This window comes from Neomonachus schauinslandi, chromosome 9 (genome assembly GCF_002201575.2).
Source record: "Neomonachus schauinslandi chromosome 9, ASM220157v2, whole genome shotgun sequence".
In the NCBI taxonomy this organism is placed as follows: domain Eukaryota; kingdom Metazoa; phylum Chordata; class Mammalia; order Carnivora; family Phocidae; genus Neomonachus; species Neomonachus schauinslandi.
The window spans coordinates 26,752,225-26,770,023 of record NC_058411.1 but is presented as its reverse complement, the minus strand read 5'-3'; the positions used below and the strand labels follow the sequence as shown (position 1 = coordinate 26,770,023).

Here is a 17,799-nt window from a genome sequence, read left to right as displayed (position 1 = left end):
TCCTGCTCTGACGTCTGAGTCTTTCTGTGCCCACACCCAGGTCTGAGACTTGGAGATGTGCGACACAGACCCCAGGGGATGCCTCTGCCAGGTTGGGGGGGGTGGGAAGGGGGCAGAATCCTGGGCGGGGGGGCAGGGTCTGTCCTGCCTAGTCTCTGCCTGCTCTGCTCTCCCAGGCGGCTCAGGGGGAAACACAGCAGCCCTGTTTCCCGGCAGGTAAATAAGAGGCAGAGGTTGGTGGGAGTTGTGCACGTCCAGGGGAATGTCTGTGGGGCACAAGCCCGGCCTGGGGCCTGACCCCCGCCTCCAGAGCAGCCCTGAAGTAGTAGTTGCTGCCTCAGTCTCCCAAGGGCCCAGAGACCCCTCTAGGCCTCCTCACTCTCCTCCGCCCTCTGGACCCCCCCATGACCTCATGTTGACAAACCCTTTTCCACTGAGCAGCCTGCCTTGTAGGCTGTCAGGCTGCCAAGCCCTGACCCCTTGAGACTCTGCATTGCCTTTTTTTCTCTCCTGGCTGGGCGAGGGAGCAGAGCAGGGGAGCCGGAGCGGGCTGCCCAGGGCCCCGGAAATGCCCCTCACTTTCTACCCAGTTCGCCCAAGTGTCAAACTGCCAGGGTAATCGCCCTCTCCCTCCCAGCTGAGGAGAGGGCCCCTCCAAGAGTTCCTCCGTCTCCCTTTGGCCCAGCAGACCACCCAAAGTGCTGCAGCTTGGCCAGGAACACAGATCCCCCCAGAGAGGAAGGCAAGGGATCAAGTCTTATATTCTCTTTATATTCTTCATGGAGTCATCACAGTGCTGGGCACACAGCTACTGTGCCCAGATAGGTACCACATGAACTTTCAACTTCTCAGTGGCCTCTTCTGGCCCTCCCTCCCCACTGGAGCTATCTCTCCAGCCCTGGCTGGGCCCCGTCCCATAGCAGCTGGTGCCAGCAGGCAGTCGGAAACCTTTGGCTCCAGCCTCCCCTCGGAAGACTTGTCAGCTCATGGGGCACCCGGATGTCACGAATTCATCATTCACCTACTTCCAAGGTGCATTTATGGGCATTTTATAAGGAGCACAGTCCCACGTGGGCACTGTGGCAAAGACATCTTGCTCCCTCCAAGCAAGGAGGCAGAGGGTGGGGAAGGGCCCACACTTGGTGCCTTTGTGTGAACTAGAAAAGGGGCCCCTCTGGGTATCCAGCTTACAGAAGCGGCCCCATTTCCTTCACAGTGCCAGAGCTGGCTGAGAACATAGGCTAGGTTTTAGCTGCATTCGTACCCTGACCAGTATCTTTGTGCAGGGCACAACACACAAAGCCATGCCCAGCAGCCCTGGGACAAGACCCTGAACGTGGGTGATTCATAACCATCCAAGAGCAGAAAAGCATCAGGTGCCAAGAGTCTCACAGCTGGACGCACGGGGAAGGCTTTCTAGTGGTTGTACGATATGAGCTGGAGATAGGGATCAGGAGGGCAGGGTCCACCCAAGGCAGAGAGAACCCTGAGCACATGGAGACACATTAGGGCATGTGCTATTGGTATTTAAGGAGAAGCCTTGTCTGGTTAAAGATAAAAGGTAAGGGGCCAAAGATGACAGAAAATAAGAGCAAATAGATCCATAGCACCTCACACATCCAGGCATGGTTCTTCGCACTTTCCATACATTAACTAAGTTAACCATCTTTAAAAGTAGGAAGTAGGTATTATTATTATCCCCATTTTACTGATGAGGCACGGAGAAGCTAGGTAACTAGTCTAAGGTCACACAGCAATGACTAACAGAGCTGGGAATCAAACACAGATAGCCTATAGATATTCTATAGAATATCTATAGCCTACAGATATATAGATATATCCAGAGCCTGTACTCTAAACTCCTACACTACCACGGCAGCTTGAGAACTATGTTTTAGGACTGAGCTGTAGAGCCAAGGGTCCCGGCCTTATCCTGTGTATCTCATGTGCAAAGCTTATCATGCCCCTCATGCTCTCCCTACAGTGGTATGCATGGCAGGTGCTCCGGGAGATCAGAGGAGGAGGAGGGGCTCGAGGTGAAGCAGGGGAAGGAAAGAGCTTTAGGCTGAGAGGATTGAGCTAGGACCATCTCCCACAGCCACGAAGAGCCTGGTGTATGGGCATTTCACCACCATCAAACTGGCACGAGATGCCCACCTCCTGAACCCCTGATTTCCCAGCTCATGGTCTTTGGGACCACTTTATGCTCCATAACACCCCCCCCCCACCCCCGCCATGCACAGAGCTTAGCAGGCCTGGCTTATCAGACAGCAAACACAGGCCTGTGATGTCAGATGAGTTTATCCCACTTTTGGACCTGCCCAGAGAGGCTCACTGAGGTGGCGGGGTGGGGAGCCCGGGTCAAGGATATACTCCTCAGGGGCAGGCCAAAGTCCTGGCAGCCTGCAGTCAGCCTGCTCTTCCAGGGGCTGAAACTCGACCCCAGGACCATAAACAAAAGGAGATTTCTATGAGAACAAGGACCCCAACCTGAGGAGTCTTCAGCATCGTTGCAGCCCAAATCTACCAACTGATTATGTGCCAGACATCTACTGTAGGCATTTCATTTTTTAAAAAATTTTTGCTAGACTCTTTATGTTTGATACCTCACGTGATTAGCACAACAACCCTATGATGTAGGAACGACCACCCCCCATTTTAGAGAAGAGAAAACTGAAGCACACAGAGGTTATCACTCTGGCCAGGATCAGCACCAGCAGGGAAGTGCTGGGGTGGGGTCTCAAGGCCTGAGCTCCGCCTGCCTTCGATGGATGATATTCCCCACCCTGCTGCTCACCCTTGCCCATAACAAGAAACCTCACTAGGGCCAGAAACACCTTCACGTGGTCTGGGCAATCTCTCAGAGTCTCTAGGTATTGCTGCTGCTTTTCTGATGTAAACAAAAGGCCCAGGCAACCCCAGAGTCCAGGGACAGATAAAAGTGGGTGCCATTCATAGAACATGTCAAAGGTGCCAGATGCATTTGGATATATTAGTAAATTCTCCTGACAATTCTATAAGGAAGGGACGGACATCCTCATCTTACAGATGAGAACACTGAGGCTTGTCGGGTTAAATCACTTGCTCGTGGCAGGCATAGTTGTTAAGTGGTAGGGCTGAGATTCAGACCCAGGCTTATCTAACTGTAAGATATCAATAGTTTCACAATCCCTCCCTCACACACCACTGCCTGCTCCAGGGGCTCTGATCTTGTCCCCCAAAAAGAAAGAAATGTGGGATGAATGATTCTCAAGGGCACGACCTGTCTGAGGTCCCCCTGCAGTACCAGAGTCCTTGAGAGGCAGGCCCCACCCTCCTCTGGGTGCACACATGGGTGGACGTGTTAGGTAATAGTCAGGGGCTGAGGCTAAGCAGGGCTAGAAGCAGACATGTGGTAGCTCCAGAGGATTTGATTTGCAATCTTCATTTTGCAAGGAATGGGGATTTTTCTTTTCAAAAAGCACTGGACTTCCTTGAATTTTAGACCTTTCACAAATATTTTCTTAGGAGAAAAAAGAACAAAAAACCCCCACAAAATGCCTGTTGCAGCTACTCACTTCCACAATGAATCACGGACACAAAACCACAGCTATGTGGCTAACAAAGCAACTATGTGTTTTCGCATTTTGTTATTGGAAATCATCTAGCAATCTTCACGATGTCATCTGCAGACAGACGTGCATACGCACCCCTCTGGGTCCTAAGCAGCCAATCTTACAACTGTGGTTATCGGATGACTTTGCACTTAATTCATTTGTCCTTTCTAATCTTTTTCTGGGAAATTATCTGGCAAGCCTTAAACCCTCCTCCATAGCCCTCTCCAGAGGTGGTGTGTATGTGTGTGTGTGTGCATGGGCGCGTGTGTGCACACACGCACACATACACGCTAATGATCGGGAGAGGAGTGCTGAGACACTGATTCAGTTAGTTCCACGAGTGGAAACAAGTAGACATTTGAGCCCCTTTTTTACTAGTGTTATCATGGTACCACTTTACTTTGGTAAAGCGATTTTCACTTGGGAAGCTTACAGTGCCTTTTCTGACAGCGGCAAATTCATTAACTGATGGCAGATTTAAAGATCGCATAACTGGAGAAACTACCGGACCCATAAATCAGAAACTTCCTCTGCGTCCCAGACAAGGGGTGAAACCTGATATACATATATTTAAAAACCTTGAGCTCAAAAGGAGAATTCACAAAGCCTGAAAAAAATCTCCATTATAATTTCTTAGGCATGTTCTTTCATACAGCTTTCCCAGTCATGCCACATGCACGTGCGCACACACACGCACACACACGCACACACACGCGCGCACACACACACCCCTCCCCGGAGGGTGACATTCACTGAGTAGCCACAGTTCTGTACAAAGCCACCGGATGGGACAAACCATCCCTTGGGGCATCTGAAAAACAGCACTGACTGTCTTTTCAGCCCCTTCTTGCTTCATCACTCCCTAACCTTTTCCTTTCAAACAAAAATCCTAGAGGACTTCGGTCAGCTAAATGCTATGAGTCCGGCCACAAGCTTGAAATATTTGTTGTTACTATTTTTTAAGCTGGATGCTGGGAACTGCATGCATTCTGTTTTAATGATCCCAACAAGCTGCCTTTGTTCCCCACACGGGGCTGTGCAGAAGCTACTCCAGGCTCTTGCTGGGTTCCTCTAATTTTCTGCAAAGACACTAGGTGCCTTGCCCGGCCCTGTCCCTGTGGCTCCCTCACCAGGCTTGCTGCTCTGCACCGGCCTGAGCTCACCTGCTCTACAGACTGTTTAGCAAAATGGCTGCTGGCAAGGGTTCCAGAGTCTTGAGTAGAGCTGGGCTGGAATGGCCCTTCCCTGCAGTGCCACTGTGAGGACTCGTTAATGTTCTGGAGATCTTCCACTTGCTCCTCTAGACCTTTCTCCACCCCACTCTGGGCCCTGGGGGGCTCCTTTGCCCTCTGCCTTCCAGTCCTGTTCAGCCCAGCAAGAGGGCAGGAGAGGGAGTGGAGGTATTGATCCTCCCAACTCCCTCCTGACAGGCAAGGTGGGGCAGGGGATGGGCAGTAGCACGGCCAACAGAGGCTTTCTCCTGTGGCTGTAGCTGCTCTGCTTCCAGTAACCACTGGCACCCTGCCCCTCTAACCCTGTCTGTGCCTTTGCAAATAGACCCTTTATCAAACTGTTCCCGCTGCACGTACCATCTGTTTCCTCCTGGAACTCTGATTGATACAGATAAGGAAGAGTATCAGCTCTTGAGGATTGAGCACTTAGCCATGTGACTCAGCACTTTATCTACTTTTATTTTATTATCAACACAACCCTGTGTGGCCAGTATTAGCATCATCCTTTTACACTGAGACTCAGGGAGGCGAGGAAACACACAGCATCACACGGCTGTGAGCAACAGAATCGGATGAAACAGAGGTCTGACTTATGGCCCATGCTCGTTACCACTACATCATATGGTCCCCATTCTTAGGTGGTGCCTGTTGAGTGCTCTGCACAGGAGGGCCAGCTGACTCAATAAGGTTCCATAAATGGTAGGTTAAAATAACAACCATACCACACACACACACACACACACACACACACACACACCCCAGTCCTAAATTCTACTCTAGCATAACTTTAACCCAACCCTAGCCACAACACTAAGGTTAAAATCTCACTGTAATACTACACTAAAGTTATCCTCTCTTCTTTCCCTCACCACCACCCTCTTGTGAAATAGAGTATCACCCCAACCACAACCCTAGTCCCACCCAATCCTCACCCAACATTCACCACTGTAACCACAATTCTAGGCACCCCATTGGGGTGGGCCTAGGGTCAGGGCAGTGGTGAGCACTGGGAGGTCTCCGGGACCCCTCTGCTCCTTGGTGATTGTCCCCATCCCGTCGGCAGGTGCAGCCCTGCCACCTCACTCCATTTATACTCCGCCAATCAGACTCAACGTGATTGGCCAGAAGACATTTGTGTAACATCTCTTTCCCACATGTCACTGAGCTGGAGATGCCCTCAGTGGCAGTGAGGAAGAGGGAGGACTGGAAGAGAAAGAAGCTCTGTAGCTTTCTCCATCATTGTGCTGCAGGCTGTTGGCAGATGGGAGGTGAGCAGCTCACATCTCAGGGACCTGTCGAGGGCCAGGGCCAGGGCGTGGCTGGGAGGGAGCCGCCCTCTGTAATTGCACCCAGGGAGGTTCTGATAACCGTCAGTTCTGGGAGAATCCTGGAAAAGTGAGTCATGCAGCCTTCATCAGAGACTTTGGGGCTGCCTCAGGCCAGATGTTCACCTTCAAGCTTAACTAGGAGAGAAAGGAAGGCAAGAGAAAGTGTGCAAGCAGCAGACACCATTTCCCTGGAACCTGCCCACTTGTCCTATGTGGGGAGCAGGAGAGGTATTAGAAGGTGCTGGGCTTCCTTCTTCCCTGAGCACTCAGAGGCCTGAGCTTGGCATCTTCACCAACTCAGAGGTGTCCGCACTGGGCTGAATGCTCCTTCTTCACCATCTCTGGCAGGACCGTGAGGCCTAGAGGCAAAACATAGCCAGAATGCATGCCTCAGGCCACATTTGCACAGAGCCTGTGTCTTTTTGTTATTCACACATGGCTAGCCAAGACCCTGCCCAGGCCCTGAGCTCTGTGGGTCTCAGGTACATGTGTGGGTTGAGGAGGTACATATTAACACTCTTCAAAGCCTCAGAGGTCCACCCCCGCCCAACACCACTACCATTTCAGAGAACTCTAGAAGGGACCTCAGCAGCCACACCCAGCTACAAAGGACTGCTTTGAAGCAACATGCTTTGCGGGGGACATGGGAAATATCTCCCTCCTGAGAAGAAGCCAAGTCCAGGGTCACTACATACAGCTGCACAGGCTGTGCACTGCACAATTCTTGGAGTACCTATCATAGAGACTGTAATGTGATGGCCATCTCCTGTTGTATCCAGTGACTAAGAAGTCCAGCACAGAATGTCTCCTTCCTCTCCCTGGTGGGAATGGAGGGCTTCAGACCTAGCCACTTCCTCCAAGTAGTTTCCTGGGCAGTGCTGAGGGACCTTCCACAAACCTTCATTGGGCCCCTCTACACTTGTAGAACCCCTTGCAAGCAGCAGGGAGAGGGGCGTGGGCAGGAAAGGAAGTGCTTGGCTGAGACGCAGATTTTTTTCTACTCTCCTCAAAAAGCAGCAGCAGGGCTTCTGGGGTTTCAGACTTGGGAAAATAAAACCCTCTCCATTTGTTCTGGCTGGAGGCCCACAAGCGAGCATCTCCCTCTGACTACTCTCCTCCAAGCCCTCCCTCTTCCAAACCCACAAGCCCAAGGAAGGGGGTTCACGGGGCTCTTTTCAGGCCCTGGAGACAGAAGAAACTGGAAGGGGACCCCCTTCACAGCTGCCACAGTCCTGTACCAGACTCCTGGCACTCCTCAGGGTCTGCTAAGTCTGGCTCTGCCCCATTCTAATCACCGTTAGGGGAGAAGTATTGCCCTAGGCCCACCCTGGCTCCAGAGCCCCCAGGCCCAGGGGCATAGAGTGGGCAGATACCCACCTGCTGGGAGGATTGGAAGATCCCCTTCCTGATCTGTGTCATTCTAGGGGATGGGCTGAGTGTCAGCTCAGAAAGGAAGGGACCAAAGACCATCTTTTTTTGCTCCAGGAAGCCACAGGGAAGGCACTGCGATAGGGATGGTCATTCAGTAGATAATTATTTATTGAGTGCTTACTATATACCAGGCACTGTTCTAGGAGATTGGGATATATCAGTGCACAAAGCAAGATCCCTGTCCTTGAGAAGCTCACATTGTAGCTGGGGGAAAACAGATGATAAATACTGAACATGACAAATTAAGTTAATTATATGTTATGTTAGAAAACAGAAAGTAAAAAGTACTGTGAAAATAAAAAGTGAACAAGATGAGGGGGATTCTCAATTGGGGGGTTACAATATTAAGTAATAGAGAGATAGGAGACATCTCCCTCCTGGGAAGGAACCAGGTCCAGGATCACCACATACAGTTGCACAGGCTGTGCACTGCACAACTGTTGGGGTACCCATTGTAGACGCTATGATCTGCACCGTGAAGTACATCCCCTGGTTTGTGTCCAGTGGCTAAGGTCAACCCTAAGGCTAAAACCTTTAAAAGGTGGTCAGAGAGGGCCTCAATGAGGAACTTCTCCTGAAAGTCACCGGTACACAAATAGGAGGCATAAGCCAATAGCCCAGCCCACTGTCAAGACTGTTAACTAACAACACTAACCAGCACTTCCAATAAACATTACAGTTCACAAAGCAATCTTTTGTCCACAATGTTTTTGTTAATCCTCACAACATACCGGTGAGGAAAGAATTTTCTTTCCTATTTTATAGATAGAGACATGAAGTCTTCGTGAAGTTAAGTGGCTAGCCCAAAGCCACAAAGCTACTTAGTGTCCCAGCGTGGAAGCAAAACTGGGTCTCCTGATTCTTTCAAAATAGTGTATTCAAGGTCCTAAGGGTTGGGGAACTCCAGAAAAACCCCAGGGGGCCAGCTTGGGGCTCAGAGTTACAAAAACAAATCAGAAAAAAATAAGGCTAAAAAAAAAGAGAGAGAGAGAGAGAGAAGGAAAGGAAAGAAGGCACTCCATCCCCAGAGATCTCAAACGCTTGCCTCCGCCTGGACTGAAGTTGCCCTGGCAGGGAGGCGCCGCTGCATGACCACGAGGAAGGGGTGACACAGAATGAAAGGCGCAGGCTGCTAACCCCACAGAGGCCTCGCCAAGGAGGACTTGAGGTCAGATTGTCAGGGACAGTGAAGGTCTGTCCCGGTGAAGGCATTATGTGTCCTTGTCACGACCTTGGAAATGGGTAAAAGGGGAGTAAGCACACATCAGCATCTGGGATGGAAAATGGCCAAGCCGGAGGCCAGAATCTGAGACCATTAACTTGAAGACCCACTCTATGTCTCTGATTTACAAACGTGGAAACTGAGACCCCAGGAGGCAAAGGATTCTAGCCTTCTAGCATGAGTCAGGCCCTCATCATGTCCCAGGGGAACTGGAGAATTGTCTTGGGTCCAAGGTGCCTTGAATGAGGAGAGAGGATAAACAGAGCATCACATCGCCCAAGGGAGCCAGTGGAGGGCATGTGGCAGCATGTGGACGCCCAGAGCAGAGGAGGGGAGTGGCAGGGAGGTGCCTGGAGCAGAACCCAGGCTCTGAGGACCCTGGCAAGCCTTCAAACTGGCCCGAGTCAGCATCTCCCAGGTTCCCAGAATAGACCCATAACCCAGCTGCCAACCTTTGTCCTGCCTCAGTTTCCCTATCTGTAAGTCCAGATGGTGGGGTGGAGAAAAACCCATCCTGGCAAACAGGGTACCTCACACTGAGTTGTCAGAGGCATGGGGAATAGAAAGGTAGGGTCAGAGATTTTGCATTTATTGGACCTCCTGTGTGCCAGACACCCCCTGACCCCTCCATGTATGTTATTTCAATGAATTCTCTCAAGCACCCTATGAGAAGGACATTAGTTTTCCCATTTCAGAGCCAAAGAAACTGAATTTCAGTGAGGTGAAGTGAATGGCATGACTAGTTTGAGAGGCACCGGGGTTTTAATCCTGCCTGGCTCCAAAACCCAACACTCTCCCCTAACACACACTGGCTGCTTCCTCGCACCTTCTCGTTCCTTCTGTTGCTCCAGGTACCTCGCTTCTGGTTCTGGGTCATCGATCTCCTCTTTGCCATTTTGTCAGGCAGCAGCTGCTGCCTTCGCCCCCAGGAGAGGGGCCTGGGTCTCCCCTGCTGTGGCTCCTGGTGCAGTGATCTACTTGGGAAGTCACCCCACTCCCCAAGCCTGGCAGAGACCACTCCTTGGGAGTCGAGACCCCGTACCCACCAGAGGAGGCCCAGGCAACCTGTGGGCTCACTCTCAGCAACTGGAGGTTAAAGGTCACAGGTCAGGAAGTGCAAAGATGGCGGAGGTGGAGAGGTGGGGGCTGAACAAGTCCGGGGTCCTGCTCTGAGGTGGCGAGTCCCACGACCACCCACATGCAGCCACCCGTCCTCAGTGGCCCGGTGCTCACCACTGAGGCTGGACCCTCAGCAGGAGCTGAGCCAGTACCTGCCCCACTTCCTTCTCCTGCCCACAGAAGCCCGGAGAGGTTTGGCACAGGTCCGCATCTCAGGCCGGGCTGGGGGACTGCGGACAAGCGACCTCACCTCTCTGAGCTTTGTCAACAACGGGAACACTGGGAACTGTGGCCCAGAGCTGTGAGAGGTCAGTGAGATAACTGGGTGGAGAGCCAAGCCTGTCACTTAGCACACATTCACCTAACTCCAGTCGGGGCCAGTTGTGTTCAGGTGCAGGAGATGTAGCAGCAAGAAAGCAGATAAAAACCCCTGTCCTGGGGCGCCGGGGTGGCTCAGTCGGTTAAGCGTCTGCCTTCGGCTCAGGTCATGGTCCCAGGGTCCTGGGATCGAGCCCCGCATCGGGACTCCCTGCTGAGCGGGGAGCCTGCTTCTTCCTCTACTCTCTCTCACTCTCTCTCTCAAATAAATAAAATCTTTAAAAAACCCTGTCCTCCTGGACCTGACCTTTCACTGGGGTAAGAAAAACAATAAATCAAATAAATAAGTAAAACACAGAAGACGCTAGTGCAACGGAGAAAAATTGCTGGGGGTGGGGTAGGGAGTGTTTGGGAGTGTGCAGTTTTAAATCAGGTGAACAGAGCCCCCCACCCCCATCCCGCTAAGAAGAAAAGACCTGAAGGGGGAGGAAGCAAGCCGTGTGAGTATCTAGAAACGGTGTTTGATGTGGGTTGTATTGTGTCTCCCCCCAAAATGTGTTGAAGTCCTAACTCTCAACCAGTAATTTGGGGCCTTATTTGGATATAGGGTCTGTGCAGATGTAATCATTTAGGTTTAGATGAGATTATACTGGATTAGGGTGGGCCTTAAAGTCGTGCACGCACACGTGTGCACACAGACACAGCAGGCCATGTGACAATGGAGGCAGGGATTAGTGTGATGCAGCTACAAGCCAAGGGACACCAAGGATTAATGGGAGCCATCAGCTGCTAGGAGAGAGGCATGAAACAGATTCTCTCACAGAAGGAACAACCCGATCGACACCTTGATTTTGGACTTCCGTCCTCCTGCACTGTGAGAGAACACATTTCTGTTGTTGTAAGCCACTCAGTCTGTGGTCATTTGTTATGGCCATCCTAGGAAATACTAACACAGTATTCTAAGGAGGGGGGCTAGCAAGTGCAAAGGCCCTGAGGTGGGAGCATCTCTGGCACATTTGAGGAAAAACCAGTTGGCCAGCATGGCAGAAGCAGAGTGAATGGGGAGAACGAATGGTGAAAGCTGACATCAGAGATGTCAGAAAGGTTTTGGGGGCCAGATCATGGAGGGCTGTCCTATGACAAGACCCTGACAAGGGGAGCTGTTACACTTCAAATGGGGGGATCCCAGCTGGAATGGGCTGCAGTGGGTGGGTTTGGTTGGCCCCCATAATCTTTGTCCCCTGGTGTTACACCTTTGAATATGTTACATTAAATGGCAAAAGGAATGAAACTCCTATAACACTGTACGTTAAGTACACTGGAATTAAAATTTAAAAAATAAATGGCAAAGGGCAATTAAGGTAGCAGGTGGAACTAAGGTTGCCCATCACCTGACAAAAGAGGGAGTGTGTCCCGGAGTGTCATCACATGGGGGGGGGGGGCTATGTCATCTGTCATCAGATAGGCCCTTAAAAGTGGAAGAAGAAGGCAGAAGAGTCAGTGAGAGATTCAGCCAAAGAAGGAAGCAGAGGGGAGATTCAAAACGTGAAGAGTTCACGTGCCATTGCTGGCTTGGAAGATAGGAAAGTAGCCACAAGCCAAAGAGCAGAGGGGGTTTCTAGGTGCTAGGAACAGCCCTCAAGTGACAGATCACAAGAAACGGAGACCTTGGTCCTACAACTGCAAGGAACTGAATTCTGCCACCAACCTGAATGAGCAAGGAAACCGATTCACCCCAAGAGCCTCCAGGAACTGAGCCCTGCTGACACCTTGACTCTGACCTGGTGAGACCCTCGGCAGATGTTTGAGCCGTAGAGCTGAAGGATAACACATCTGCATTGGGTTAAGTGGCTAGTTTGTGGCAATTCGCTATGGCAGCCACAGGAAACTAACACAGTGGATGAAGACGTGGGGTGTGTGGAGACAAGGAGATCCAGGAGAGAGAGAGAGAGAGAGACCGGGTCGGTAAAAAGAAGGCAGACCCGAACTGCCTTCTGGGGGAGCAGCCCACGGAGAGCCACCAGCATGGGGCCCACAGCTTCCTAGACATCTCCCTACCAAACCCGCTTAGCACCGTCCCCCAGGCCCGTTGTTGCCCAAGTCGGGAGCAAGCCTTCTTAGAATGTCCCCAGGGCCCAGCCTCTAGGTCCTCAGGTCAGGCTAAGGAGCAAACCCCCTGGAGGTGCCTCCCATTCTGAGAAATGATGCGACACCTCCCCTCAGCCCCCTCTCCCATAGGGCTGGTAAGAACGGTGCTGGTGGAACGAGCCAGCCAGCCAAACCCACTACTGGGGACAGGGCGGGACCTGCTAGTCACGGCTCCCCTGAGGCTGGGTGGGATCTGATGGCTCCCCAGAGTGGGTCCCTACACACACGCAGGTGCCCCAGGTTTTGTCTGCTCTCTGCCACCCAAGATCCCCTAGCAAAAAAAAAAAAAAACCAGCCTGCTGATGGCCAAAACCTACTGAGGACTAACTCCGATCAGGCACTGTACTATACTAAGTGCTCTACTCACATGGTCTCATTTCATCTTTTCTGCACTCCTATCAGGTGCGGACGATTGACTCAGAGAGGTTAGGAAACGTGCCTAAATGTCACACAGCTGGTGAGTAGTAAATCCAGAACTGGACCCCCAGGATTATCTGAATCCAAAACCCAGGCTGGACCCTCACTATTCAAGGTGGGGTCCGTGGACCGGCAGCCTCAGCACCACCAGAGACCACGTTAGAGCTGCTCTCCCCTGCCCTGCAGAGTCAGCAGCTGCCTGTAGGCAAGTTCCCAGGTGATGCCCATGCCCGTGGCAGTTTGAGAAGCATGGATGTAAAGCAGGTTTCCCAGGCTGGCCGCTCCTGGGTTGTTGTAACTGCCCCACCCTCAACCTCCTAAGGCCTGTCCCCAGCTGCCCGGTTCTGGCTCCCGAGGTGGGACAGGCCCTCTGCCCAGGCTTGGGGAAGAAGCCTGGACCTGGGTCTCAGGGGAGTCTCCAGGCCCCTGCAGCCAGCCCAGGCCACAGCTGGACAACATCAACCCTTGTCCGGCTCTCCTTAGAGCATGCTGCTGTGGCTGCCTGAGACTCTCCTGGCCCCTCCTTTTCGACTTCCTTCTGGAACGCAAGGCTCTTGGCCTCGGTCTAGTGCTCTCCTGAAGGGGGTCTCTGGCCATTACCAATCCTTGCAGTGTCTCCGCTCTCTAAATATTTTGGGCCCCCCTCTGGCTTCTAGAATGCCCCCTGCTTCATGTCACTCCCTCTCTCTGGACACCAAGGGCCCGTGCGAGTTGCCATCGGGAAAGAGGCCAACGGCTGCTTGGAAAACCTAGCCAAGCTCACAGGAAATGTCTGACACCACCAGGCAAGCAGGATTTGGCCTCTCAAAGCAAAACACAGCTGGGCCGACAGCGGGCCACTCGGACTTTCCCAGATTTCATGGCACTGAGGTCCCAGGGCAGAGACAGACTGGGCCGGCCTGGAGGCGGCAGCCCATTCACGACATCACAGTAGCCCCTGGCCAGGGAGCCTTTGAAGCTGGAAGAGGATGTCCCTGCTGTGGGCCACTGACCTCCCAGTGGGCCCTCGCCCTCCACTGCCTCCTGCACACAGTGACTCCTTCGAAGGGGGAGGGAAGGCTCCCGCAGCTCCTCCTCCTCTCCCCAGCATCGGGTCGCATCCATTCATTCATTTAGCTTATGTAAATTGAGCACCTACAGTGAGTCAAGCCTGCTGTTAGGTACCAAGGCCTGCTCGAAAGAGCAGGACACAGTCCCTACTCTCCAGGAGCTCTTGCTGCGGGGAGCAGAGGAACAGACCATCCGGAGGCAGAGTGTGGGGTGCTCCGCCAGGGAAGCGCAGAGCCCCCCCTCTTCCTGCACTCAGAGCAGCACAGGGGCTGGTGCCTTTGGTTCTGGGTACAGGGTGAGGGTTCGACGGTGGGTGGGCCCTTTCTTAGGTGACTCTTTAGTTTGCACCCAGTGAAGCAAATGCGGATTGAGCCTTTTTATAAGCTAAGACTGTGGGAGGAGCTTTGGGGAGATCCAAAGAGTGAGAGAAGGAGTCTCTGCCTTCCAGGGCCCAGGCCACACAATCTGATTGCAGACAGGGCGCAGATCCACAGGGTGTGTGCTGCAGGGGGTCAGAGAGCTGGGTGGAAGTGATCAGGGGGCGCTTTTTGGAGAAAGTAGTACTGGGAGGAGTGGGCTGAGCTGGGCAGATGGGGCAGGGGATATTAAACAGCTCTGACTCAAGGGTGCGAGGGAGAGAATGACCTGCCAAGCAACTATCCCCCATACTCACTTGTGTGCACACAGAGGGGGTTCCATGCATTATAAAAGGAATGAATCCTACAAGCCAAAAGAGAGCTTGCAGGGGAATGCCTGCTCCCTCCTGCCCTTGGCTGACCCTGGAGCTGGTACCTCTGGTGTCTTCCAGATGCCTTCACACCAGGCCCATCCACCTTGGACCAACGGCTGGGACCAACCATCACAGGGCTCAGGCCCTGCCCACCTGCTCACAGCCAATCCCAGGCCATCCACCCTGGCCCCTGTGTTGTCTACCTGGCCCTCAGCTCTGCCCCAGCATTCCAAGGCCTTGGCCAAAGGGTTTGGTTCTTCTGGTTTTGATTTGGATCTTCCTAGACCTCAACTGGAGTTCATCCTTCTGTTCTTTGTGCTTCTGGCTACCCTTGCAAACTAGCTGCTTGAGTGCTTGGGGCTCTGGGACCCTACCTTACTGAGACCCCCGTTGCCCCCTGCTTCAGAGCTGTAGGATAATCTCAAGCTCCTTTCTCTTCTCTCCTAAGCCTTCCCGCTGGGGCCCTGACCTTGAGGCCAGCCTCCTTTCCCTGGTTCTCCTGGCCTCCCAGACGACAAATCCTTTTTCCCCTTAGTTCAGCAAGACAAGGTTGCAACCTTTTAGAAAGAACATCCTAAGTAGGAAGTGAATGGAAAAACTCGCCTGAAAAAACAAAAGGAAAACTCTGCCCCCTAGAAATGGACCAGTTTACAAAGTTCAGATTTCCTGTCCAGAGCTAGAAAAAGTCTAGCCAGGTTGGCTGGCAAGCAGGCCAGGGAATCCTGCCCATGAAAGTTCTCCTTGCCCACATTTTATTCTACACCCTCCCCCCACATGCTCCTGCTATTCCCTTCAAGGAGAGAAGTTACTGCTGGGCAGTGAGTGAACTGAAGGGCTTCTTCGGGCAGAGGGGGCCTTCCTGCATGGACCACAGGCAGAGGAGGAGGGGGAGGAGGAAAACATTTATAAAGAGTTTACTATGTACCAGCCACTGTTCTAAGCACTTTCTTTATATTAACTAACTTAATCCTTACAACAGTTCCACGCTTGTGATGATCATTGTTGTCCCCACCTCGTTGTGAGGAATCAGAGAGGTAAATAACTTGCCCAAGGCCACCCAGCCAGGAAGTGGCCACAACAGGATTCGAAACAAGAGGGTGAGAGGGTTTATGCCCTCTTCAGCTTCCTCCCAGAACCTGGAGGGTAGCGACTCCATCTCCCAGCTCCCCTGGCCACCCGAGCCTGGCAAAGCCTGTGCCAACCCCAGCACTCACCTCCCTGCTCACTCACTGCCCCTGTGGTCCGGGCAGGGAGGGGGAGGAGAGCAGGGAGGAGGAAGGATAATTCTGGTCTTCTCCACCAAGGTCTTCCCCAAATGGTCCCGAGGAAGAAGCCCCGCTGGAGAGGAACGGCGCCCCTGGATCCACGGTCCCACCGAGGAGGGGACTCACCTGGCCGGAGGCCGCTGTGATGCCACTGACCGCGCTCTGGGGGTTGTGGTGCTTTCTCTGGCAGCGCTGCTCCTGCGCAGGTTGGGGGACCCCTCGGCTGCGCGTCGCGGTGCTGGCCTTGAGTTCTGGGGGTCGAATTCCTCCTCAGGAATGACCTCCTCACAGCGGGCTCCGCGGAAGCCAGAGCGGCACACGCAGAGCTGGGGCCGGCTGCAGGATCCCCGGTTCTGGCACGGCGGCTGGCACACAGCTGGGGAGAAAAGGGAGAGGGGTGAGGGCCGGCGGGGGGCGGGGGGGCTGACACCTTCCTGTCAGGAGGGCTACCTGCTGTGTGCCTCCCCCCCACTCCAGCAGGAAGCCCGACTCTGGCCTCAGAAAGCTCCCTGGGCCCATGTGCCGCCACTCCACCTGTAGGTCCCCGGGGAAGGGGGGGGTTACCCTGTCATCTCCGAACAGCCCATCAGGGACTGAGTGACCAAAGGTGTCAAGCATTCCCAGCAGGACACCTGACTTTGTACTGTATGCTTGTGCTCACTTTTAGCTGTCAGCCCCTCCTCTCAGACTGAAAGTCCCAGGGGGCAGACATTTTGTTTTCTTCCCTCCAGTTGCCCCAGAACTTGGAATAGAGACTGACACAGAGTAGATTTTCAATAAAGAATGGATGAATGAATGAATGAATGAATGAGTTTTTTTTTTTTAAGATTTTATTTATTTATTTGAGACAGAGAGAATGAGAGACAGCATGAGAGGGAGGAGGGTCAGAGGGAGAAGCAGACTCCCCGCCGAGCAGGGAGCCCGATGCGGGACTCGATCCCGGGACTCCAGGATCATGACCTGAGCCGAAGGCAGTCGCTTAACCGACTGAGCCACCCAGGCGCCCTGAATGAGTTTTTTTAATGGGAAAGGGCTCAACACTGGCCTGAGAGTCAGGGTGGTGGGGGTGCTGAGCGGTTGAGGTTTTCCTGTCTTCTGTGAGCTGCGTGATCTTGATCTCACCGAGCCCCGATTTTCTCATGAATCACTTGAGGGGCCGGCTGGGGAGGCTGGGGGCATCCTAAGGGTTCTCAAAGCTCTCACCTTCCTGAGCAAGTGCTGGAGCCCCTGACCAGGAGCAGGAAGGACTCTGTCTCCCAGGCCCTGGGAGCAGCCTGGGGGCAGAGTGGGGCTGGAACTGGGCCCCTTCCTCCAAGCTGGTGCTGTCCTGCAGCCTTAGGTCAGCAGTGCCGTGCCTTTGCACTGCTCTTCCTCACCTTGCAGAATCCGGAGCCCCCTCCAGTGACTAACAGCCATGGGAGAGAGAGTCCTGTGCAGAGAAACACAGTGGGCGGCAGGGCCCTGCCCCGCTCCTCCCAGGACCTCCTCTGGGGAACACGGAGGAACCCAGGAGAGCATGGTCAGGCTCATGCTGGACCCTCTAAACTCAATGTCCCCTCCATCTGTCACTCATTCATTCAACAAATATTTGCTGAGCCCCTACTGTGTACTAGGCACTGGGCACGAAGTCCTTGTCCTCCTGGAGCTTACAGTCCAGTGGGGGAGACCAATGGGAAATAAGAAAATAGCATCAGGTTACTTTGGGGCAGTATCTCAGGCTATGGAGACAAACAGGGTGATGCAGCGGCCCGCACCTGACATTAGATGGGAAGGACAGGGCAGGCCTCTCTGAAGAGCGGGGTCCGATTGGTACAAAGGAGGTGGACGGGTGAAGGTCTGGGCAGAGCCTTCCAGGCAGAGGGATAAGCACGTGCAAAGCTCTGGGGCTGGAGGGAACATGGTATGTTCGAGGAGGTGCCAGAGGTCCAGGGAGGCTGGGGTCT

At 53.2% G+C, this 17,799-nt stretch overlaps 1 protein-coding gene across 6 annotated transcripts in view; it reads right to left on the bottom strand.

Annotated features, from left to right (window-relative positions):
* The window catches only part of LTBP2 (latent transforming growth factor beta binding protein 2), a 100,790-nt gene that overhangs the window by 61,359 nt on the left and 21,632 nt on the right, over positions 1 to 17,799 (bottom strand). For all 6 annotated transcript variants that reach the window (XM_021679790.1, XM_021679788.2, XM_021679785.2 and 3 more), the window contains exon 3: positions 15,983 to 16,232. In XM_021679790.1, the coding sequence (XP_021535465.1) occupies positions 15,983 to 16,232 (250 nt within the window). The remainder of the gene's footprint in view (positions 1 to 15,982; positions 16,233 to 17,799) is intronic.